The 24,755-nt window shown below is 40.7% G+C and overlaps 1 protein-coding gene across 2 annotated transcripts in view; it reads right to left on the reverse strand.

Moving 5' to 3' along the window:
- Window positions 1-1,622: 1,622 nt before the first annotated feature.
- The window catches only part of rad18 (RAD18 E3 ubiquitin protein ligase), a 76,656-nt gene continuing 53,523 nt past the window's right edge, over window positions 1,623-24,755 (reverse strand). Inside the window, exons 12-13 of one of the 2 annotated variants that reach the window (XM_024377300.2) lie at window positions 20,412-20,447; window positions 1,623-1,963 (exon numbers count right to left, since the gene is read on the reverse strand). In XM_024377300.2, the coding sequence (XP_024233068.1) occupies window positions 1,864-1,963; window positions 20,412-20,447 (136 nt within the window). In that variant the 3' untranslated portion in view covers window positions 1,623-1,863. The remainder of the gene's footprint in view (window positions 1,964-20,411; window positions 20,448-24,755) is intronic. The other variant, XM_024377306.2, reaches the window with a different exon arrangement.

A 24,755-nucleotide genomic window follows, 5' to 3' on the forward strand; every position in this document is an offset into this window, starting at 1 on the left:
TGGAAAACCTCCCTGGTCTTTGTGGTTGAATCTTTGTGTGAAATTCACTGCTTGACTGAGGGACCTTGCAGATAATTGTATGTGTGTGGTACAGATATGGGGTAGTCATTCAAAAATCATGTTTAACTTGTGATTTATGTAATTTGTTAAGCAAATCTTTACTCCTGAACTGATTTGGGCTTGCCGTAACAAAGGGGTTGAATACTATTTGACTAATTTTTTATTAATTTGGAAAATGTTTTACAAACAAAATTCCACTTTGACATTATGGGGTATTGTGTGTAGATCAGTGACACAAAACCAACATTTCATCAATTTTAAATTCAGGCTGTAACACAACAACATTTGGAAAAAGTCAAGGAGTGTGAATACTTTCTGAAGGCACTGTATATTCTTATGGGAGCCAAATTGTTTATGTGATCATCAGAGAGGAAAAGAAAGCACATCCATGCTCCAGTCTCAGCTTTCATGAATGGGTTCATAATACCTTTACAGCCAAAGCGGTTCAAACACTAGAGCCAAATTCATAGGAAGAAAATACATTCAACATTGGCCTCAGAAACCACCAGAAACTAACCGCCAGAAGCTTCCGTTTTACCACAGAGAGCGTTAGCTTCAATCTGTTCACCTCTACCTTTCCTGTCTGGCAAAGTACCAGGATGTTGTCTCTGGTTTTTAATCTGAATTTAGAGAATTGAAAACGGAATCTGAATGCATCTGAGAAGTTCAATATATTAAACTTTGATTAACTTGAAATTATGGTTTGTAAATTTGATACACAGACAATATAATCCAATATCTACCCTATTGAAATTGAATATATAAATATAGGATTTGAATATTCAATTCAGTTTTTAAATTAAATTAAATTTAAATTTAACACAATATTCATTCAATTTCAAATCATGAAATTCAAGTTGTGCATTAGACGTTCAAAAATATTATAATATTATAATCCTAATATAATATCCTAATACAAATTCAAAATTATACAATTAAAATAAAATCTGTTGGCCATGAAATCACTCCATATAGAACTTCTAAGCACCTTAACCCAAAGACTTAACACTGAGTGCATGTATAGTAGTCTCTCATGACAGACTTAATATTAGCTGGCCTGTGCGCACACAAGATTTGGTTCTAGGTGCCAAGATCATATGTACTGTATAGAGACCGCGGAAGAGGCGACGTGAGAGGGTTTACGCCCATCAAAATATGTCCACGATAAGCAGACTGATAAGCAGACCGCCTACCATCCCGCTCAGCCTATGGCCTTATAATGAAGCACACAATGAGAGCACAGCATCTCTCACAGGGTCTCCTCTATTTGGTTTTTACTATATGTGAATTCTTCTGCATTAGGTGAATCTGTTTCAGCTACAGATGCCATTATCTACTTAATTCTAAAGCGGTGACTGCTAAGTGAGGGGAGAACTATGGGATGATTGGCAGGTTGGTATTGGATTGTGGAATAATAGACATGTTGAATCATAAGGAATCATAGAGATCCAATTATATAATTTCCATGTGTTTAATATGCTAAACTGACATATGAGAATTTAAAAATGGTCAAGAATTTGATGACCAGTTGGTCAATATACACGTGACACAAAACTAAAAAGTATTGTAAAATATTTATTACAAAGTTAATATGTACACTTGACAGTACATGTAAAGAACAATTAGCAACTAGTCCATGAAAAAATGTAATTTCCTATAAAGATATCAATACTTACAAAATGACACATATGTATAAAATATATTGCATAACTTGCCATATCCTGAAAATGTGCTTAAAGAAAAGTAAAGGCGTTTAACAGAGTTCAGCTCAGATCTTTCCTGTCCTGTTCCCAGCATTCCTCCTCAGGTTTTCCGTGCTCGTTTTCCCACGACAAAGGGCAGAGCAGAGTCTTCCTCCCTGGAGCAGAAAGTCCGCTTCCCACTCGAGGTGTTCTCTGAAACTCTGGGGAGAGAAATTCTCATAAGTGAGTCTGGGGCTTTTGGTCATGTATCAAGCCCCAGATTAATGGAGCAGAAAGACCAAATCACATTATTAGAAAAAAAAGACAATTCATGACTTCTATGGAACAATTCTCTCACAGACAAATGGGCAGCAAAAGGTGTCTTTATTTGCACTGATGAGTCCTGTTCCCTATACAGCCCTGACCAAATCACACCCAGAGCTGCTCTACCACAGATAGTTACAGCAAAGCCATTTCTGCATGAATGGGTGGGAGGGGGGATAATAGTAGAACATTTAGGTTATGTCTCCCATCCCTAAATGGTATCCCCACTAATGATATAGCTAGAATAAAACACTCCTTGACAGCAGTGTGTTTCCAGGGAATTGGTACAGATATGTTGAAGTGTGAGGCATGGTGGTCTGGATGCAGTACAGGTCCTAATCTACTGTCCAATGTCACAGAATAAGGCTTATAACATAAAGGATTTCTCCCTGCTCTGTTCTCCGCTCACATTCCTCTGTGGCCACATGCCCACTAACACAGACAGAAGGTCAACATGTGGAGGTCAGGTCTCTGCAGGGGGCAGCAGGTCACCGACCGCTCTGCACTGTGGGGTACATGTAAAATATCACAACATGTAGAGCATTGGCCTGGCAGGGTGCTGCAGGTCAAAGGGCATAGTCTCAAGAAGAGCTATGGTGGCCCTTCAGGTCGTTCTCCTAGTATCTAGGCCAGTGATCCCCAGTGGGGTGACTGAAGTGTTATTTTGGAAATGTTGACACAAGGAATTGACTTTATCCATGACATCAAAGGAAATAGTAGTCTAAAACAAAAGGCTTTTGGGGAAAGGGGGATACCTAGTCAGTTGTACAACTGAATGCCTTCAACTGAAATATGTCTTCCACATTTACACCCAACCCCTCTGAATCAGAGAGGTGCAGAGGGCTGCCTTAATCATCATTTTGAAAGAATTATCTGTGCTCTAGCTGAAATGCCCCACCTGACCTTCCACGGTCTGCTGATTTCCTCTCTGAAATTATAAAATCCCAGAGAATGCTTTCTCCTGAACTTTCCAACCTTTCTCCCTCTCTGTTCCCTCTGCTGCTTATCGCCAGTGCGACGCACAGAATCCTGAGAAGTAGTCATATGTTCTTCTCCCTGATTTCTTTTTCCCCACAATTAATTAACACCAAGGGGTAAACAGGTTTTCGGGTTGTTAACCTTTTTGGGATAGGGGCCAGCATTTTCACTTTTGGAGGAATAGCGTGCCCAGAGTGAACTGCCTCCTACTCTGTCCCAGATGCTAATATATGCTTATTATTATTAGTATTGGATAGAAAACACTCTGACGTTTCTAAAACTGTTTGAATGATGTCTGTGAGTATAACAGAACTCATATGGCAGGCGAAAACCTGAGAAGAATCCAACCAGGAAGTGGGAAATCTGAGGTTTGTAGTTTTTCAAAGCTTGGCCTACCGAATACACAGTGTCTATGGTGTCAAGTTGCACTTCCTAAGGCTTCCACTAAATGTCAACCATATTTAGAAACTTGAATGAGGATTCTACTATAAAGGAGGGGCTCATGAGACCTGTTTGAGTCAGTGGTCTGGCAGAGTGTCTCAGGCTCGTGACGCGCGCTCCCGGCAGAGTTAGCTCTTGTTCCAGTGCTTTTCTTCAGACATAGGAATTCTCCGGTTGGAACATTGATGTTTTATGTTAAAAACATCCTAACGATTGATTCCATACATCGTTTGACTTGTTTCTACGACCTGTAACGGAACTTTTCGAGTTGTCGTATGGACGAAGTGCTCGCGCCTCATGAAGATGGATTACTGGGCTGAACACGCTAACAACAAGAGGCTATTTGGACATAAATGATGGACTTCATGGAACAAATCAGTAATTTATTGTCGAACTGGGATTCCTGGGAGTGCCTTCTAATGAAGATCATCAAAGGTAAGTGAATATTTATAGTGTTATTTCTAACTTCTGTTGACTCCAAAATGGAGGATATTTCTCTGGCTGGATTGGGTTCTGAGCGCCGTTCTTAGATTATGCTTTTTCCGTAAAGTAAAAAAAACATCTGACACAGCGGTTGCATTAAGGAGAAGTCGATCTTTAATTCTGTGAATAACACTTTTATCAATGTTTATTATGAGTATTTCTGCAAAATCACCGGATGTTATGGAATCAAAACATTACTGTACGTAACGCGCTAATGTAAACGGAGATTTTTGGATATAAATATGCACATTATCGAACAAAACATACACGTATTGTGTAACATGATGTTCTATGAGTGTCATCTGATGACGATCATCAAAGGTTAGTGATGAATGTTATCTATATTTCTGCTTTTTGTGACTCCTATCTTTGGATGGAAAAATGGCTGTTTTTTTGACTTGGCGGGGATCTAACATAATCATATGTTGTGCTTTTGCTGTAAAGCATTTTTGAAATCGGACATGATGGGTAGATTAACAAGATGTTTATCTTTCATTTGCTGTATTGGACTTGTTAATATGTGAAAGTTACATATTTCAAAAAAATATTTTTGACTTTGACGCGCTGCCTTTTCAGCGGAATGTTGTCGAGGGGTTCCGCTCGCAGAACGCCTGCACTAGAAAGGTTAATCTGCCCAAATCATTTTCCACCATCTCTGTTTCATGTGGAATAACCTGAATAGACTGGATAAGTCAAATTAAATCAAATTGCATTGGTCACGTACACATATTTTGCAGATGTTTCCAGCTCAAACAGTGCAGTAATACCTACTACAAAACAATACACAGAAATCCCTGCAAATAAAAATAAAGAAATTAAGAAACATCAGAATAGCGCTGAGACATAGGGAAATGAGTGGAGCAGAATAGAAGAATGCTCTGTAACCTGCGGTTCACTCTACCTCGGTTAGCGCATGGCCAACAAGTCACACAGATAATTATCACCCAGAGCTGTGTTTGGCTTCCTCGCTGGACAGCAGAATGAATGTGCCCTTCTATTGCAATGGTCCTGGCTATAGATAGGACCAACTTCAACAGACTGCAGACTGTCGCCACAGAAGTTATTATGTGCTCCCCTCTCTCTCACAGCAACTTTGTTATGATGATTGGAGAGAGGACACTTGCCAGGGAAAAATCCAATAGGTCATTTTGAACTATGCCTAGTTTATTACATTTTACAAGCCACCTCCTCATTGTCATGACGTTGGCCTGAGGGTAAGGTTTATGACCCCCCCCCATAAATACCTTTCTCCCTTCCCTCTCTCTTGACTCTACAGAGGGACTCTTGAATAGCCTTTGTTAAACATAGAGAGTCTGTATTTTCGGTAATAGAACCAGTTGAACCAATATGTGTTGGTACTTAATGAATATGATGTCAGTTCGGTTGTCATCTGAGACATTATGACTGATGACAGGACGACCTAAACTGTATCTGGGAAAGTCTACACATTATAGTTATCAGATTCACATGGAATTGTTGTGCAATTCAAATGTTTAAATATAACATTATTTGTGAAAAGATTACATTTAATTTTAGCTTCCAAATGAGAGATTTGGGTTTTCATAAGCTTAGGGCTCTGCTCAATCAGTGGCCCGCCTCTGTGAAGAGACATGGGTTATAAAATATATGAAACACACCCCTCTCCCTCCAAAATATACAGAGCCTTGCGAAAGTATTCGGCCCCCTTGAACTTTGCGACCTTTTGCCACATTTCAGGCTTCAAACATAAAGATATAAAACTGTATTTTTTTGTGAAGAATCAACAACAAGTGGGACACAATCATGAAGTGGAACGACATTTATTGGATATTTCAAACTTTTTTAACAAATCAAAAACTGAAAAATTGGGCGTGCAAAATTATTCATCCCCTTTACTTTCAGTGCAGCAAACTCTCTCCAGAAGTTCAGTGAGGATCTCTGAATGATCCAATGTTGACCTAAATGACTAATGATGATAAATACAATCCACCTGTGTGTAATCAAGTCTCCGTATAAATGCACCTGTACTGTGATAGTCTCAGAGGTCCTTTAAAAGTGCAGAGAGCATCATGAAGAACAAGGAACACACCAGGCAGGTCCGAGATACTGTTGTGAAGAAGTTTAAAGCCGGATTTGGATACAAAAAGATTTCCCAAGCTTTAAACATCCCAAGGAGCACTGTGCAAGCGATAATATTGAAATGGAAGGAGTATCAGACCACTGCAAATCTACCAAGACCTGGCCGTCCCTCTAAACTTTCAGCTCATACAAGGAGAAGACTGATCAGAGATGCAGCCAAGAGGCCCATGATCACTCTGGATGAACTGCAGAGATCTACAGCTGAGGTGGGAGACTCTGTCCATAGGACAACAATCAGTCGTATATTGCACAAATCTGGCCTTTATGGAAGAGTGGCAAGAAGAAAGCCATTTCTTAAAGATATCCATAAAAAGTGTTGTTTAAAGTTTGCCACAAGCCACCTGGGAGACACACCAAACATGTGGAAGAAGGTGCTCTGGTCAGATGAAACCAAAATTGAACTTTTTGGCAACAATGCAAAATGTTATGTTTGGCGTAAAAGCAACACAGCTCATCACCCTGAACACAGCATCCCCACTGTCAAACATGGTGGTGGCAGCATCATGGTTTGGGCCTGCTTTTCTTCAGCAAGGACAGGGAAGATGGTTAAAATTGATGGGAAGATGGATGGAGCCAAATACAGGACCATTCTGGAAGAAAACCTGATGGAGTCTGCAAAAGACCTGAGACTGGGATGGAGATTTGTCTTCCAACAAGACAATGATCCAAAACATAAAGCAAAATCTACAATGGAATGGTTCGAAAATAAACATATCCAGGTGTTAGAATGGCCAAGTCAAAGTCCAGACCTGAATCCAATCGAGAATCTGTGGAAAGAACTGAAAACTGCTGTTCACAAATGCTCTCCATCCAACCTCACTGAGCTCGAGCTGTTTTGCAAGGAGGAATGGGAAAAAATTTCAGTCTCTCGATGTGCAAAACTGATAGAGACATACCCCAAGCGACTTACAGCTGTAATCACAGCAAAAGGTGGCGCTACAAAGTATTAACTTAAGGGGGCTGAATAATTTTGCACGCCCAATTTTTCAGTTTTTGATTTGTTAAAAAAGTTTGAAATATCCAATAAATATCGTTCCACTTCATGATTGTGTCCCACTTGTTGTTGATTCTTCACAAAGAAATACAGTTTTATATCTTTATGTTTGAAGCCTGAAATGTGGCAAAAGGTCGCAAAGTTCAAGGGGGCCGAATACTTTCGCAAGGCACTGTAAAGCCCTTGACGAAAATTTAACCTCCTGCTCCGAGGACAATAGGACGACGGTCCATATGTTGAAAAGGACTAACATGTCAACTACAGAACTAAGCCAAACTCAGCGTGAGCTTTGGTTGTGAATGGTATGAACTTTGAACTCTTATTCACTACAGAAGTGATACCTCCTAGCCGTTGAGTTAGCAGCGGCCGCTGTAAACGTGGGCTAGGAAAGGATGGACAGAGTATCCCGTCTACCACACAACTACAACACTACAACGTATTCCGTTCACCACCAGAGACACTCTTCAAAGGACTCTGTTGGGCAACACGGCCTTCCATCTACCACCAACATATTGAAGCATAGCTCAGAGTAAATATTTATTGCATTTTCCTTTTCCAAATGGGTGGTAATTTAGAACGCATAAGATTCTGTATTTACGATAGAGTAGCTGCCTACGGCCCGGCCCGATAGAGACATAGCTTCTCCCTTTGTTCCTCAAGTCTTCCCGCTCTTTCACTCAAACCCAACCCCCGTTATTTGTGTAACCAGCTGTCATATCTGTTCCGTCCGCTAGGGGAGTTTTCCTTTATGAAATCATTTGTAATCAATGTATGATTAATTCTGTGTATATGTAATTCTGTGTGATTAGTTAGGTATTTAGTAAATAATTAAACCCAATTTTGTATTGCTGATTCAACTTGTTAGCCAGGGTTCGTGAAGATATCCAAGAATTTACAACTTGAGACTGAAATAAGGTGACGATTACTATTGACGGCTATTGATGTAAAATATTACTAGGTCTTTAAGAGTTTATTCGGAAGATAACTGCTGTATAAATATTATTTCGTGGTGCCCCGACTTTCTAGTTAATTACATTGACATGATTAGCTCAATCAAGTAATATTAATGACAGAGAAAGGATTTTATAGAATAGCATGTCATATCACTTAATCCGGCATAGCCAAAGACACGACATCATCATACACCAATTACTCAAAGTTTTACTCACTCTCTCTCTCACACACACACACACACACACAATGAAGTTGTGTGCAAATGTGCCTCATTAATTAACTCCTGATCATTCCTGAGATCACAACAAAATTTGGCTTTTCATATTATCTGTTTGTCCAGCCCTTATATTTAGCCTCCCAATGAAATGTTTAATCAACCAGGGCTACAACTACAACACAAAATAATTTGACATACACTACCAGTCAAAAGTTTTAGAACACCAACTCATTCAAGGCGTTTTCTTTATTTTTACATTGTAGAATAATAGTGAAGACATCAAAACTATGAAATAACACATATGGAATCATGTACAAACCAAAAAAGTGTATATATATATATATATATTATATTTCAGATTCTTTAAATAGCCACCCTTTGCCTTGATGACAGCTTTGCACACTCTTGGCATTCTCTCAACCAGCTTCACCTGGAATGCCTTTCCAACAGTCTTGAAGGAGTTCCCACATATGCTTAGCACTTGTTGGCTGCTTATGCTTCACTCTGTGGTCCGACTCATCCCAAACCATCTCAATTTGGTTGAGGTCATGGGATTGTGGAGGCCAGGTCATCTGATGCAGCACTCAAACACTTTCTTTCTTGGTAAAATAGCCCTTACACAGCCTGGAGGTGCGTTGAGTCATTGTCCTTTGTCCATTGTCCATTGTCCATTTGTCCATTGTCCATTGTCACCAGATGGGATAGTGTATGGCTGCAGAATGCTGTTGTGGCCATGCTGATTAAGTATGACTTGAATTCTAAATAAATCACAGTGCCACCAGCAAACACCCCCCACACCATAACACCATCTCCTCCATGCTTTACGGTGGGAAATACACATGCGGAGAACATCCGTTCACCCACACCACGATGAGTCGCACCACAGAGTGAAGTATAAGCAGCCAACAAGTGCTAAGCATATGTGGGAACTCCTTCAAGACTGTTGGAAAGGCATTCCAGGTGAAGCTGGTTGAGAGAATGCCAAGAGTGTGCAAAGCTGTCATCAAGGCAAAGGGTGGATATTTAAAGAATCAAAAAACATCAAAAAATAGTAATTCATTATGATTTCAATGCCACAAAAGCAGAGGTGGACAATTTAGACAAGGTGGTGGCAAAAGAAGAAACCTACGCTGGCCACTTGTGATATTCTTCGACATCTCGTTTGTCATCTGGATGGCATTGAACCCATATTGGAACAGAGAGAATCTCCAGACCTCAAATCCAGGGGAGGCAACATATCCCAAGGACCTCAGCTTCTGCAGTCATCGTGAGGATGATTCAAGAGGAGGATGCTGGTGCCCCATTCACTCAACACACAGAACCAACAACTCCAATACCGGAAGTAAGTGTGAGTGATGTTGTTGCATGTGTGTGTCTGAGTCTCCTACCTTGGCCTGTTGTAACTATATATGTGAGTAAGATGTTATTAAAATTCCAGAACTAAATGTTTTCATCATTCTAGATTACAGCCAGTCGAAACAAGAAGCGATGTGATGCAAGAATTCTAGCTTAATGCTTAGCGCATAGAATTAAAAAGGTTTTGTCAGATATTATTCATCCTAATCAGACAGGTTTTTTACATGGACGATACATTGGAGATAATATAAGACAAATACTGGAAACAATAGAACACTATGAAATATCTGGGAAACCAGGCCTTTTTTTCATAGCGGACTTTGAGAAGGCTTTTGATAAAGTATGACTGGGGTTTATATATAAATGCCTGGAATATTTCAATTTTAGAGAATCTCTTATAAAATGGGTTAAAGTTATGTATAGTAACCCTAGGTGTAAAATAGTAAATAATGGCTACATTTCAGAAAGTTTTAAACTGTCAAGAGGAGTAAAACAAGGTGGTCCACTATAGGCACTATAACTATTTATTATTGGCATTGACATGTTAGCTGTTACAATAAGTTCTAACAATAATATTAAAGGATTAGAAATCCATGCCTTAAAAACAAAAGGTGTCATTGTAAGCTGATGATTCATGTTTTTTTTCATAAGGTCTGTCTTTTTCTTTGCAACTCTGCCTAGAAGGCCAGCATCCAAGTGTCGCCTCTTCACCATTGATGTTGAAACTGGTGTTTTGCGGGTACTATTTGATGAAGCTGCCAGTTGAGGACTTGTGAGGCATCTCTTTCTCAAACTAGACAGACACTCTAATGTACTTGTCCTTTTGCTCAGTTGCGCAACGGGGCCTCCCACTCCTCTTTCTATTCTGGTTAGGGCCAGTTTGCACTGTTCTGTGAAGGGAGTAGTACACAGCGTTGTACGAGATTTTCAGTTTCTTGGCAAATTCTCGCATGCAATAGCCTTCATTTCTCAGAACAAGAATAGACTGACGAGTTTCAGAAGAAAGGTCTTTGTTTCTGGCCATTTTAAGCCTGTAATCGAACCCACAAATGCTGATGCTCCAGATACTCAAGTAGTGTAAAGAAGGCCAGTTATATTGCTTTTTTAAATCAGGACAACAGTTTTCAGCTGTGCTAACATAATTGCAAAAGGGTTTTCCAATGATCAATTAGCCCTTTAAAATTATAAACTTAGATTAGCTAACACAGGAGTGATGGTTGCTGATAATGGGCCTCTGTACGTCTATGTAGATATTCCATTAAAGATCAACCATTTCCAGATACAATAGTCAGTTACCACATTAACAATGTCTACACTGTATTTCTGATCAATTTGATGTTATTTTAATGGACAAAAATGTGCTTTTCTTTCAAAAACAAGGACATTTCTAAGTGACCCCAAACTTCTGAATGTTAATGTATATTTACCTCCAAAATATATGGGGGATTGGAAATGATGCAGACAATTACGTTGATGCAATATTAAAGATGATCCCTAAGAGAGAGAGATAAAAAAGAAGCGCTGTGATGTGTGTGGACCCAAGAAGGACAGGAAGACACAGAACCCATTCATCAAGTGCAAGAAATACATTTGGAACACACACAGTAAAACTCTGTCCCTCATGTGGTGTCTAGACCTGCCTTAATTTGTGTTCAATGGGGCTAATTTATAATTTCCATAAAATTCTGTATGTTAAATTTGTCCTTCCAATTTGTTCAGTTCAAAGCAATAAACATCAAGTGATGAAAACCTTGTTTCTTTTATTAAAAACCCAATAATGTTGTTGATTCATCAGACCCGTGAACATTGGATGAATAACAAAAACATAAACACCACACAAGGGTTAAAGCCTCAAAGGATAAGATGATCCAACTGTCAAAACAAGTCCTTTTTGGCTAGCCACAGTAGTCAACTAGCTAGCTAGGTAGCTGTTTAGCTTTCTAGCACATTCCCAAAAGTGGTTTGAAATGTGGCTTGAAATCCCCGATTCCATGTGCTTTTTGGCTGTTTATATTGCAGGAAAAATAACTGATTAGAGTGGATTTGAGTCGCATTAAACTTCCAATGTGAACAATACTTTAGAGCGCATTTGTTTTTTCCTCCCAAAATTTGTAAAATGACTTGTTGTTTAACTTACTTTCACTGCACTTTGAAATGTTGGTGGGAGCTCATTAGCATATTTGGGGGCATGGTCTAATATATGTTGTATTTGTGCCAACTGTTAGTGGAAGTGTTGTACCAGTTTAAGTGGTTTTATCGCTATGTTGATTATTAGCCTCTCGGCGCACGGAACCCGGTAGCGAGCTGAAATTCCACAACATACGGTGATCGCTACATAAATAGTCATATTAAACATTCATGAAAATACAAGTGTCTCACATGTATCGAAAGCCTAGAATCTTGCTAATCCAACTGCGTTGTCAGATTTAAAAAAGGATTTACTGCTAAAGAATACGATGCGATTATCTGAGGATAGAGCCCCATAAAAAAAAACTATTTCAACCAGCACAGGCTAACAAAATCACAAACTGCATTAAAATAGTTTACCTTTGACGATCTTCGTCTGTTTGCAATCCCAATGCTCATTGTTACACAATGAATGATCTTTTGTTTGATAAAATCCGTTTTTATAGCCTAACACGAAACATTTTGCGAACCACTTGTGTCGTGAATTCCGTCACTTTCCATTTTCGACGACACATTCGAGGGTAAATACCCACACAAAACGTGACTTTTCCAGTCAAGTTTGGTTTCATTGCAATCAACTGGTTTGTTTGTAACACAACCAAACCTGATGGGCCATTTCGCCGGAAGTATTGACTGAAAGAAACCAATTTGAAGACAACAAGTAATGACATCACTGTGCACCAATGATATGACCACTGTTTCGTTGATTGACTGTATTTTAACCCAATGACCACTGAGACCACTGATAGTCTTGAAATCTAGCTGGGTAGATAGCCAATGAGCTGAGGTAAATGGCAATATGCAATGGTTATGTGTTGGAAGACCAACCCATGTAGTAAACTCCGGCGTAAAGAGAGTCATTCGCTATTGAAGTTTTATACCGGAAGGAGCTATGCATATTACGCACAGCATTTTTTGGTAAACGCGCAGATTCAGCTGTTTATATATCAATCAGTATGGCAACTAAGTCAGGGAAAGCTAAATCGAAGTCTAGATATACAGGTGTACACACAATTTTAGAAGAAATTGATCGGAAAAGTGAGACAGAGATTGTTGTAGGACGATTCATTTAGCGATGCCCTAGTGGAGGAATATTTTTTGAACAGAGAGGACATGTTTTGGACTGGTAAGTTTTTCTCATGCTAATGCCCTTGTTTGAAATTAATAATATAAAATATTATTTGGGATTTTTTTTAATTTTAGAAGCAATATATAAAAATGTAATGTGAGATGCGTGTGTCTGTCGCCCCACCCCAACTCACATGAAATAGCCTATTTGAGGCTGTTGAGGGGAGGGCAGGCCCACAACAATGGCTAAAGTGAAATGGAGACAGTAGATACAGCTGGTCTCTTTGTAATATAATAAAGACAGTAGATCTAGCAGGTCTATAATAATATATTCAACCTTATGTCCCTGTACTCATATATATATATATATATATATATATATATATATATATATATATATGATACTCACTTTACAGCAGAAAGAGAAGTCTATGGCACCTGGCATCAGCAGCACAATATTGTGTAGAGCTTTGGCAAAGTGGGTGGGGTTATATCCTTCCTGTTTGGCCCTGTCTGGGGGTCTCATCGGATGGGGCCACAGTGTCTCCTGACCCCTCCTGTCTCAGCCTCCAGTATTTATGCTGCAGTAGTTTATGTGTCCGGGGGCTAGGGTCAGTTTGTTATATCTGGAGTACTTCTTCTGTCTTATCCGGTGTCCTGTGTGAATTTAAGTATGCTCTCTTTAATTCTCTCTTTCTCTCTCTTGGAGAACCTAAGCCCTAGGACCATGCGTCAAGGCTACCTGGCATGATGATTCCTTGCTGTCCCCAGTCCACCTGGCCTTGCTGCTGTTCCAGTTTCAACTGTTCTGCCTGCGGCTATGGAACCCTAAACTGTTCATATTTACTCGAGGTGCTGTTCTGTTGCATCCTCTACAACTACTGTGATTATTATTATTTGACCCTGCTGGTCATCTATGAACATTTGAAAATCTCGGCCATGTTCTGTTATAATCTCCACCCGGCACAGCCAGAAGAGGACTGGCCACCCCTCATAGCCTGGTTCCTCTCTAGGTTTCTTTTGGCCTTTCTAGGGAGTTTTTCCTAGCCACCATGCTTCTACACCTGCATTGCTTGCTGTTAGGGTTTTAGGCTGGGTTTCTGTACAGCACTTTGAGATATTAGCTGATATACGAAGGGCTATATAAATACATTTGATTTGATAGAGGACTGAGGGTCTTCCAAATATTGAAAGTGTGTAAATAGTTACCCATGTTATTTTGTAAATGTATATATTTTTTTCTTCATATATTTTTCCCCATATTTTTTTCTCCATTTTTTGGGGGGGTGTGTTAGAATACCATTTTGGCATTTTGAATATAGTTGTTTCAAAATGTATACCTTCACCAATTTGGCCACTTGGGTACATTTGGGCTACTTGTGTGGGACACCTGAGTGACTTCATGATAAATGTCATGTAGAACACTCATTTTGGAAGTTATCATTCTAAAACTTTGCACAAGTACTGTTGCCCTCTTATATTTTTCACTGAAATTATCCCCATCATCCTATCTGAATGTTTGTTTTATCTTGTTCATTTTAAAGATGATGATACAACAATAAAAATAAAAAACGTATGTTTTTTTCATTGTATTATCTAAACCAGATCTATTGTGTTATATTCTCCTACATTCAATTCACATTTACACAAACTTCAGAGTGTTTTCTTTCAAATGGTACCAAGAATATGCATATCCTTGCTTCTGGGCCAGAGCTACAGGCAGTTAGATTTGGGTATGTCTTCAGGTGGAAATTGAACAAATTAGGGGGGTAGCTCTAAGAGGTTTAAGGTTGAGCACCCAGTTCTACAATATTTGTAATAGCGTGTGACAATCAAGAGTTACACTTTAAAAAGAGGTTACTGTGCATTTTCCAGTAAGTTAATGGCAGTTGGTCACTGGGAAGTTTGCTGCAAGTAGTTATTGTAAAATTCACAGTAACTTACTGTGGCTCATCTCTGTCACGCTCACTGATCTGATGGTGTGTCAGGAAGGTCAGTTTGATGCCAACCAAGAGGTTGAGGCATGGTAAAGTGTGCTCACCACAAAGGATTGTTAGGAGTTGTCAACTAATGTTATAAGCTTTCTTGTAATTAGAAAACCTTCTGGCAGCTAATTGCAAGTAAGTTACTGTGCATTTTACAACAGCTTACTGACATCTGGTTGGCAATAAGTTACAATGCATTTTACAATAACTTACTAACATCTGTGCGAGTTAAGCTGCCAGTAAGTTAATGGCAGTTAGTTGTCAGTTACTGGCTATTAAGTTACTGTGAATTTTACAATAACTTAGTGACAGCTGGTCGCCAATTAGGTAACCCAAAATTCACAGCAACTTCTAGACAACTAACTTCCATGAAGTTCCTGTGAAATGCACAGTGACTTTTTAAGTGAATCTGTGAGGGTATTTTTCACCAGGTGTCAGAAAAACCTTTCAGTAAGTTGTGTTGTTTGGGTAAAGATTTCATTAAGACCTATTTGACAGACTCAGCTATTTCCATCTCTATCTGGATGTTCAGCAGTGAACACATTTACCTTCGGTACATACTGTAGGTATCTAATCAAGACCAGGTCTAGGCCTGCCTAACTTATGCCAGTCAGAGGAGAAGAAAGGAAGGCTGTTGTCTGTCTGGAAGCCCCTCTGCAACCATTACTTTGGCCACCAACCAAACTTGTTCTTGGAATTCCTTAGGACACACCGGGGGCCTATTCTAGGGCTTGTCCATGTACATAAATCAGGTCTTTCAGGAACGTAATCAGTGGACATGGATAAATAAATAAAGGCCATGTTCACAATATTATAGTCCACAACAGTGCCCAATGGGCGGTGGGGGGTGAATACTAACCTGGGCGTGAGGTGGGGGTGGAGGGATATAAACCTGGGTGGTAGGTGGGGGTGGAAGGATATGACTACTGGATGGACAGAGAAGAGAGGGAAAACAACATTTGGTTCATGGATCAGCATTTGTGGGGGTAGAGAGGGATGAGGGATGGGTATAGGGAGGTAACTTAGAGCAGTATACTATTGGTTTGTTAAGAGCCATCCCCGACACATATACAGTACTTCTCAAAATGCCTTGACTTACTGTATAACCGATACCATCTGGGCCAGACATTTCTGACAAAACCAAAGGTTACAGATAAGACTTTTACATGCTTTCAGAGGGAAACTCTCCCTGTCTTGCAATCATTACTTTACAATTAAGAACTAAATCATGGCTTCCTGCTCATGAGTTCACCAGTCGTTCCCAGCTCCAGCTCTCAGGGGGAGTTGTGAATGGCTGTATATAGAGCAGAGATGTGAGGCTGTGTATTCAGCCCAGCAGAGGAGGAATGACATCAGGAGCGTACGGTGGCAGCCATAGACATCACTGAAAGGTCATCGAGACAGAGATGAAGAGTGTGACCTTGATTATCCCCAAACACAATGACAGAGACACAACAAGAGAGGAGTCCAATTTATTGCCCTACCATGTTTGATATTCCAGTTGGCTCCCATCAAGGTGACTGAATGCGAACGACCCTTTGTTCTCCTACATTAAAGAGGCAAGGGGAAGCACACAAACAGAAAAGCTTCAAATGATGACATCCTAACTAGCGTGCACAATGCACACACCAAGTAAGGCACAGGCTTTACATGCCAGCAGCATACCACCCTGCATCCCACTGCTGGCTTGCCTCTGAAGCTAAGCAGGTTTGGTCCTGGTCAGTCCCTGGATGGGAGACCAGATGCTTCTGGAAGTGGTGTTGGGAGGCCAGTAGAGGGCACTCGTCACTCTGGTCTCAGGCGATCCGAGGGCAGTGAAGGGGACATTGCCCTGCATAGGGTGCCATCTTTCGGATGGGTGCTAGATGGGTGTCCTGACTCTCTGTGGTAATTAAAAAACGCTTGGCACTTATCATAAGATTATTAACCCTGGTGTAATGGCTAAATGGCCACGCAATAGGCATATATCACTTATCAAGCTGATCTATGGTTAGAATTCTGCCATGAAAATTGTTGCTGTGCATCACCCAGGTGGGTGCTACACATTGGATGAGGTAAGTTTCCCAAGGGGTGCATGTTTTGGTTTTTGACCTAACACTACACAGCTGATTCAGCTGGGAACAAGGACAGAGTTTAGAAAACCCTGCCCTTCTATGTAAAGCGCTTTAAGTACCTCAGCTAGCAGAAAAGTGCTATGTAAATGCAATCAATTATTAACATGCTATAATTGGTTCTCCATATGAGAGTTGTTCCCGTCAGAGTCAACTCTCAGACTTGTACTTGCCATCCTCGAGCGTTGACAAACAGCAGCACCATGAACACCTGGCAATGAGAGGGCTGTCCAAAAATTACTAGAGCGCTTCTGCACACTGATTGTACAACAAGCATTCACGTGACATGGACCAGGTTCCATAGCTGTGTTGAGGACAAGGGAATGCCCAGCGCTATATATCTGGGACTCAACGTAAACACCAAGTCCATTCATGGGAAATCATTACATTAGCACAGGCACCAACTGGAAAAAGTCATTCAATAGACGCTCCATTGTCAGTTAGGTGCTGTTGTCTTAAATAACTTTCCTCCCACTCTTGAGGGTATTCATTTAAAAGTAGTGTCACATTTAGGAGACAAGCAGGTCTGTGCAGAAAGTAAAATGTCAGGAAGACACACTTCAGTACTCCTGATCGTGGAAAGAATGGGCATCATGAGGTTTAAAGGGAGATGTGACCGCAGCTCATGGAAACTCCACTATGTAACGTCTGCAAAATAAATAGCCAATTGGTTTTGTGGCAACAAATGTGCATTATGAATGGGAGGATCCTTGGCAGGCATCGTCACGGCAGAGCTCCTGTCAAATCTCATGTGATGTCACAAAGTGTCAGGATTTCCGTTATGAAAACATGGCGGCGGACATCTGACCAGCAGCACTTAAATTTATCGGATCCAAATACATTGGGTGAGTAACCTGATTAGGGCGTCCACACACGGTGCTCAGAATGACAGAAATCCCATTTAGATTATGGTCATTCATTTTAAGAGAACATGCAAGTCGATGTTAGAATAACTGTCCACATTTACTTTCCCTCAGCCAACAAGATGATTAAGGAACAGCATAATCACTAGCCTATACATAGATGCTGCGTGAGTTTCACTTTACAGTATATGACTGGAGACAGCAGAATCTATTTGAAAACGAAAAATTACAGGGTAGCCTACTCTCCTGACAAACAAATCAATAAAAAAACGTCATTGTCCATACACACTGTAATTGGCCTACGAGAAGGGGAGACACAAATAGAATATGACGTCCATTTAAACTGGAGGTGGCAATGACCAAACAATAATAAAGAGTGAATATGCAGTGCACACTGATGCTCTCGGTTGGTGCCAATAAGATAGGCTATAGGACTACTGTTGTTCGCTCAATTAAGTTGAGCATTTTTTAAATGTATTTCTGCATAGACAGGAGTAGGCTAATTAGGCTATATAATTTTGCCAATTTAATTAAATCTACTATCCCCCATAATGGAAAAGTTGGTCAGTTTGTTGAGAAAGAAATAGCCCAAATAGACTCTGGGACAGTGTGGGGAGATATATCCCAAATTCATACAACCAGTAGGCCTACATAAACCTTTTTTTTAAAGCAATGAATCTGATGCAACAGATCAGAAAGTTTAGCTTAAAATGTTGATAAGATATTATTTATTAACGTTATTATCGCTGCAATGTGCACAAGGCAGTAGGCTACATGCCAATGTACATTTGGCCAACAGACAACGAAAGGAAGTTGAAAACCAACAGAACATGAGAAAAATAGGGTACTGGTTTCAATGGCATTTGGAAGTCTTTGTAAAAACAATTGCCTCCACGGATATGGTCCAATTTTGCTTAGGCTACTTTGAAGCAAGGAAAACATGCCTCAGTAAAATGTTCAATTAAGTAGTTAAATGCATACTGCCTCCAACTCGTTGCAAAGTGGTGAAGCCTGCCTTCCGATGCATTTTAATGGGGAATGGGAAGCACGCCTCAATTACCAGTTGAGAAATAAAGATCATTTTTTAATCGTGGCCCAAAATGATTTTTAATAAACTAATTAGCATTTAGAATTGTATGCAATGATTGGGTTTATTAAATCGCTGTCTGACAGATGTTCTGCTCAAAGGCTCTGTATCTGTACGATGTGCAAATGTGATAAATAAGATACATAACGAATATAAACACCAGCCATGACATGGAAACCAGCTGTGCAACAGGACTGATCATTACTCTTGAGGTGGAGGGTGAGCCGGAGCTGCACCTTACCTGACTACACTTCAAACAGTCATAGGCTGTAGGGGGCCTCACGACTTAAGACTGGAGGGACCAAAACCTTGGTAGTAGGTTTATGATACAGTGCTGTGAGAAAGTATTTGCTCCTTTTTGCATATTTTTGAAACTGAATGTTATCAGATCTTCAACCAAAACCCATTATTACATAAGGAATCTGAGTTTACAAATAACAATTATTTTTGAAAAAGCAATTGCCCCATTACACTCAATAACTGGTTGTGCCATCTTTAGCTGCAATGACTGCAACCAAATGCTTCCTATAGTTATTGATCAGTCTCTCACATCGCTGTGGAGGACCTTTGGCCCACTCTTGCATGAGGAACTTCTTTAACTAAGCAAAATTTGTGGGTTTTCAAGCATGAACTATGCGTTTCAAGTCCTGCCACAACATCTCAATTGGGATTAGGTCTTGACTTTGACTAGGCAATTCCAAAACTTCTAATTAGTTGCTTTCTAATCATTTTCATGTAGACCCACGCAAATATTGTGTGTTTTGGATCAATGTCTTGCTGCATGACCCAGCTGTGCTTCAGTTTCAGCTCACAGACAGATATCCTGACATTCTCCTGTAGAATTATCTGATACAGAGCATAATTCAAAGTTCCTTCTATTAAGGCAAGTCGTCCAGGTCCTGAGGCAGCAAAGCATCCCCAAACTATCACACTACCACCACCATGCTTGACCCTTGGTATAAGGTTCTTACTGTGGAATGCATTGTTTGGTGTTCCCCAGGCATAATGGAACCCATGTTGTCCAAAAAGTTGACTCAAGTTCGCCGAAAAGCACATGGAAGCACCTGGATGATCATCAAGACTCTTGTAATAATGTTCTATGGACAGATGAGTCAAAATAATAACTTTTTGGACGATATGGGTCCCATTATGCCTTGTGAAAACCAAACCTGACATTAGCAGATTGTTAGTTGAAAAAGCATTAATCCGTGTCAAGTCAAGCAAGGCAGCTGTCCTAGCAGTTGCATCAGCAATTTCAGATCCAATCTGCCCATCAGTGAGGCCTACAATTACCCGCTATTGGCAATTTCCTCGCATCAGCTAACTCCAAATGACAAAAACCCAGCTAGCAGAATTGAGCTGAAGACTGCCTGTCTCCAACAGATGTCCTGATGTGGCAACATGGCAGGAGCTGACATGATGATGAGTCCACATGTTTCCAAACATCAGTGTTGTGTGTGAAGGTTTTGTTATTAAATCTGTCTGAAGAGCAGAATAACTTACTCATAGCATCTATCAGCGAAGACGTCGGAGATGGAACTGAGAAAACAGAGAGGAGAAGCTTGCTATTAATAGTGTTCAGAGCATCAACCAGTCATCACAACGGAGCAGCACTTAAGTGGAACAGAGAAGAAAGAGATAGAGTTAAGCCTGGCTGCAGAATTGGCACCAGTCATTGAAACCAACACCATCAGGCTAAAAATAGGGCCATAACACATAACACACATCTCATCAGCAGCCCTCCCTCGCCTCATAACTTATGTTGACAGAGCATATCTCTCACATCCAACTCTCCTACTTCGAAAGCACATTTGTATGCTGCTGCCACCCAGCTAAATGGTGGGAAGAACATGTGCAACAAACAGGATGCAGGTTTCTGACAGATTATATATAGTAATGCAATACATCACACTGAGAGAAGAGTTTTCGAAAATCAACACCTGAAATAACTTATTTGGACTGAGACTTTTTTGTTTCACCTTTATTTAACCAGGTAGGCTAGTTGAGAACAAGTTGTCATTTACAACTGCGACCTGGCCATGATAAAGCAAAGCAGTGCGTCACAAACAACAACACAGTTACACATGGAATAAACAAACATACAGTCAATAACACAATAGAAAAGTATATAGACAGTGTGTGCAAATGAGGTAAGATAAGGGAGGTAAGGCAATAAATAGGCCATAGTGGCAAAATAATTACAATTTAGCAATTAAACACTGGTGTGATAGATGTGCAGAAGATGAATGTGCAAGTAGAGATAATGGGGTGCAAAGGATACTTTTTTTTTTTTTAAACAGTATGGGGATGAGGTAGTTGGGTGGGCTGATTTACAGATGGGCTATGTACAGGCGCAGTGATCTGTGAGCTGTTCTGACAGCTGGTGCTTAAAGTTAAAGAGGGAGATATGAGTCGCCAGCTTCAGTGATTTTTGCAATTCGTTCCAGTCATTGGCAGCAGAGAACTGGAAGGAAAGGTGGACAAAGGAGGAATTGGCTTTGGGGGTGACCAGTGAAATATACTTATCGATACATACAGATATCCATGTCGATATCAATGTGTATATGCCTGAATTGAAATCAATTCATATACTGTAGGTTCAGCCAAAAGAGGGCCCCGGACAGCACGTTCCTGTTCCTGGTCTGCGGGGTCCTAGAGTATGAGGACGAACCAGCATTCAGCACTGGGTCTGCAGTTCCCTATTGTAGCCGGCTGGTCTGTGCGATAAGGACTTAGGACTGGAAAGAGGTGCTGGGGCAGAGGCTGAGCTCTGTGACTCAGTGGGCAGGGCTGGGGGATCAAGGCTCGAGGTTGGGTCAGCCTGTAAGATGATTACTGAAATTTGTCTCTCTAATGAAAAGCCTACGGGAGCAATGAGCAGCAGCTCTGTGGAGAAAATGGTGGAAATTCGCAAGCTGGAGGCTGCATCCTAACGAGGCACAGCCAGCGACTCAGGAGTCCTGCCACAGGGAAGACCTCTGTAACAAGTCGGAAAATCAGTTGTGCTTCTGAAGGCCTTGGTGACTTTGGGGGATGATATGGGATTCAGAAAAAAGCATGGGTCACACAACACACAAACAAAAGAAAAGGTCAACCCAAAAAAATGCATTTCAGGAGAGTTAGCACTTTGCAGTCTTTCTAAGAAACACTCTCGGCTCTGCTTATAGGCGTGGGGGGGTCAATGACAAAAACAACACAAATGTGATTGTCAAAGTGGTATCAAAGATCAGGAAAAGGAAAGCACTTCACAGAGTAATTTTCTTCCTGGGTGGTTTCTTTGCCTTTTGGACAGAGGGGAAGAGAGAGAAAGAGGGGAGACAGACAGAGATAAAGACAGAGAGAGCGAGAGAGAGAATGCTGTCCCCTTGTGATACTATCCAGCGGAGTCGTTTGGACTATGGCCTAGCCCAGGGACAGAAAACACTAATACGGGACACATTTGACAAAAATGAATCTATAGAAATAAACTCAGCAAAAAAATAAACGTCCTCTCACTGTCAACTAAGTTTATTTTCAGCAAACTTAACATGTGTAAATATTTGTATGAACATAACAAGATTCAACAACTGAGACAAACTGAACAAATTCCACAGACATGTGACTAAGATGGAATGATGTAATAATGTAATAATGTATGTGGGCCACACGACACAAACAAAAGAAAAGGTAAACCCAAGAAATGCATATTTCAGGAGATTTAGCACCTTGCAGTCTTTGTAAGACCCACTCTCGGCTCTGCTTATGAGCGTGGGGGGTCAATGACAAAAAAACACAATTGTGATTGTCAAAGTAGTATCAAAGATTAGGAAAAGGAAAGCACTTCACTGAATAATTTTCTCTCTGGGTGGTTTCTCTGCCTTTTGGACAGAGAGGAAGAGAGAGAAAGGGAGGAGACCGACATAGAGAAAGAGAGAGAACACTGTCTAGGTGATACTAACCAGCTGAGTCGTCTGGACTATGGCCCAGCCCAGGAATAGAAAACACTAATACAGGACCTGCTAAATTTGTACGTTTGCCCACTGACAAAGAAATGATCAGTCTATAATTTTAATGGTAAGTTTATTTGAACAGTGAGAGACAGAATAACAACAAAAGAATCCAGAAAAACGCATGTCAAAAATGTTATAAATTGATTTGCATTTTAACGAGGGAAATAAGTATCTGACCCCCTCTCAATCAGAAAGATTTCTGGCTCCCAGGGGTCTTTTATACAGGTAACGAGCTGAGATTAGGAGCACACTCTTAAAGGGAGTGCTCCTAATCTCAGTTTGTTACCTGTATAAAAGACACCTGTCCACAGAAGCAATCAATCAATCAGATTCCAAACTCTCCACCATGCCCAAGACCAAAGAGCTCTCCAAGGATGTCAGGGACAAGATTGTAGACCTACACAAGGCTGGAATGGGCTACAAGACCATCGTCAAGCAGCTTGGTGAGAAGGTGACAACAGTTGGTGCAATTATTCGCAAATGGAAGAAACACAAAAGAACTGTCAATCTCCCTTGGCCTGGGGCTCCATGCAAGATCTCACCTCGTGGAGTTGCAATGATCATGAGAACGGTGAGGAATCAGCCCAGAACTACACGGGAGGATCTTGTCAATGATCTCAAGGCAGCTGGGACCATAGTCACCAAGAAAACAATTGGCAACACACTACCCCGTGAAGGACTGAAATCCTGCAGCGCCCGCAAGGTCCCCCTGCTCAAGCAAGAAAGCACATATACATGCCCTTCTGAAGTTTGCCAATGAACATCTGAATGATTCAGAGGACAACTGGGTGAAAGTGTTGTGGTCAGATGAGACCAAAATGGAGCTCTTTGGCATCAACTCAACTCGCTGTGTTTGGAGGAGGAGGAATGCTGCCTATGACCCCAAGAACACCATCCCCTCCGTCAAACATGGAGGTGGAAACATTAAGCTTTGGGGGTGTTTATCTGCTAAGGGGACAATGGACGGGGTCATGTACCGTCAAATCTTGGGTGAGTACCTCCTTACCTCAGCCAGGACATTGAAAAGGGGTCGTGGATGGGTATTCCAGCATGACAATGACCCGAAACACAAGGCTAAGGCAACGAAGGAGTGGCTCAAGAAGATGCACATTAAGGTCCTGGAGTGGCCTAGCCAGTCTCCAGACTTTAATCCTATAGACAATCTGTGGAGGGAGCTGAAGGTTCGAGTTGCCAAACGTCAGCCTCGAAACCTTAATGACTTGGAGAAGATCTGCAAAGAGGAGTGGGACAAAATCCCTCCTGAGATGTGTGTAAACCTGGTGGCCAACCGCAAGAAACATCTGACCTCTGTGATTGCCAACAAGGGTTTTGCAACCAGATACTAAGTCATGTTTTGCAGAGGGGTCAAATACTTATTTCCCTCATTAAAATGCAAATCAATTGATAACATTTTTGACATGCGTTTTTCTGGATTTTTTTGTTATTCTGTCTCTCACTGTTCAAATAAATCTACCATTAAAATTATAGATGGATCATTTCTTTATCAGTGGGCAAACGTACAAAATTAGCAGGGGATCAAATACTTTCCCCCCTTCACTGTACATACATACAGTCGTTGCCAAAAGTTTTGAGAATGACACAAATATTAATTTTTACAAAGTCTGCTGCCTCAGTTTGTATGATGGCAATATGCATATACTCCAGAATGTTATGAAGAGTGATCAGAAGAATTGCAAAGTCCCTCTTTGCCATGCAAATGAACTGAATCACCCAAAAACATTTCCACTGCATTTCAGCCCTGCCACAAAAGGACCAGCTGACATCATGTCAGTGATTCTCTCATTAACACAGGTGTGAGTGATGACGAGGACAAGGTTGGAGATCACTATATCATGCT

Source organism: Oncorhynchus tshawytscha, linkage group LG02 (assembly GCF_018296145.1).
Source record: "Oncorhynchus tshawytscha isolate Ot180627B linkage group LG02, Otsh_v2.0, whole genome shotgun sequence".
Lineage (NCBI taxonomy): Eukaryota > Metazoa > Chordata > Actinopteri > Salmoniformes > Salmonidae > Oncorhynchus > Oncorhynchus tshawytscha.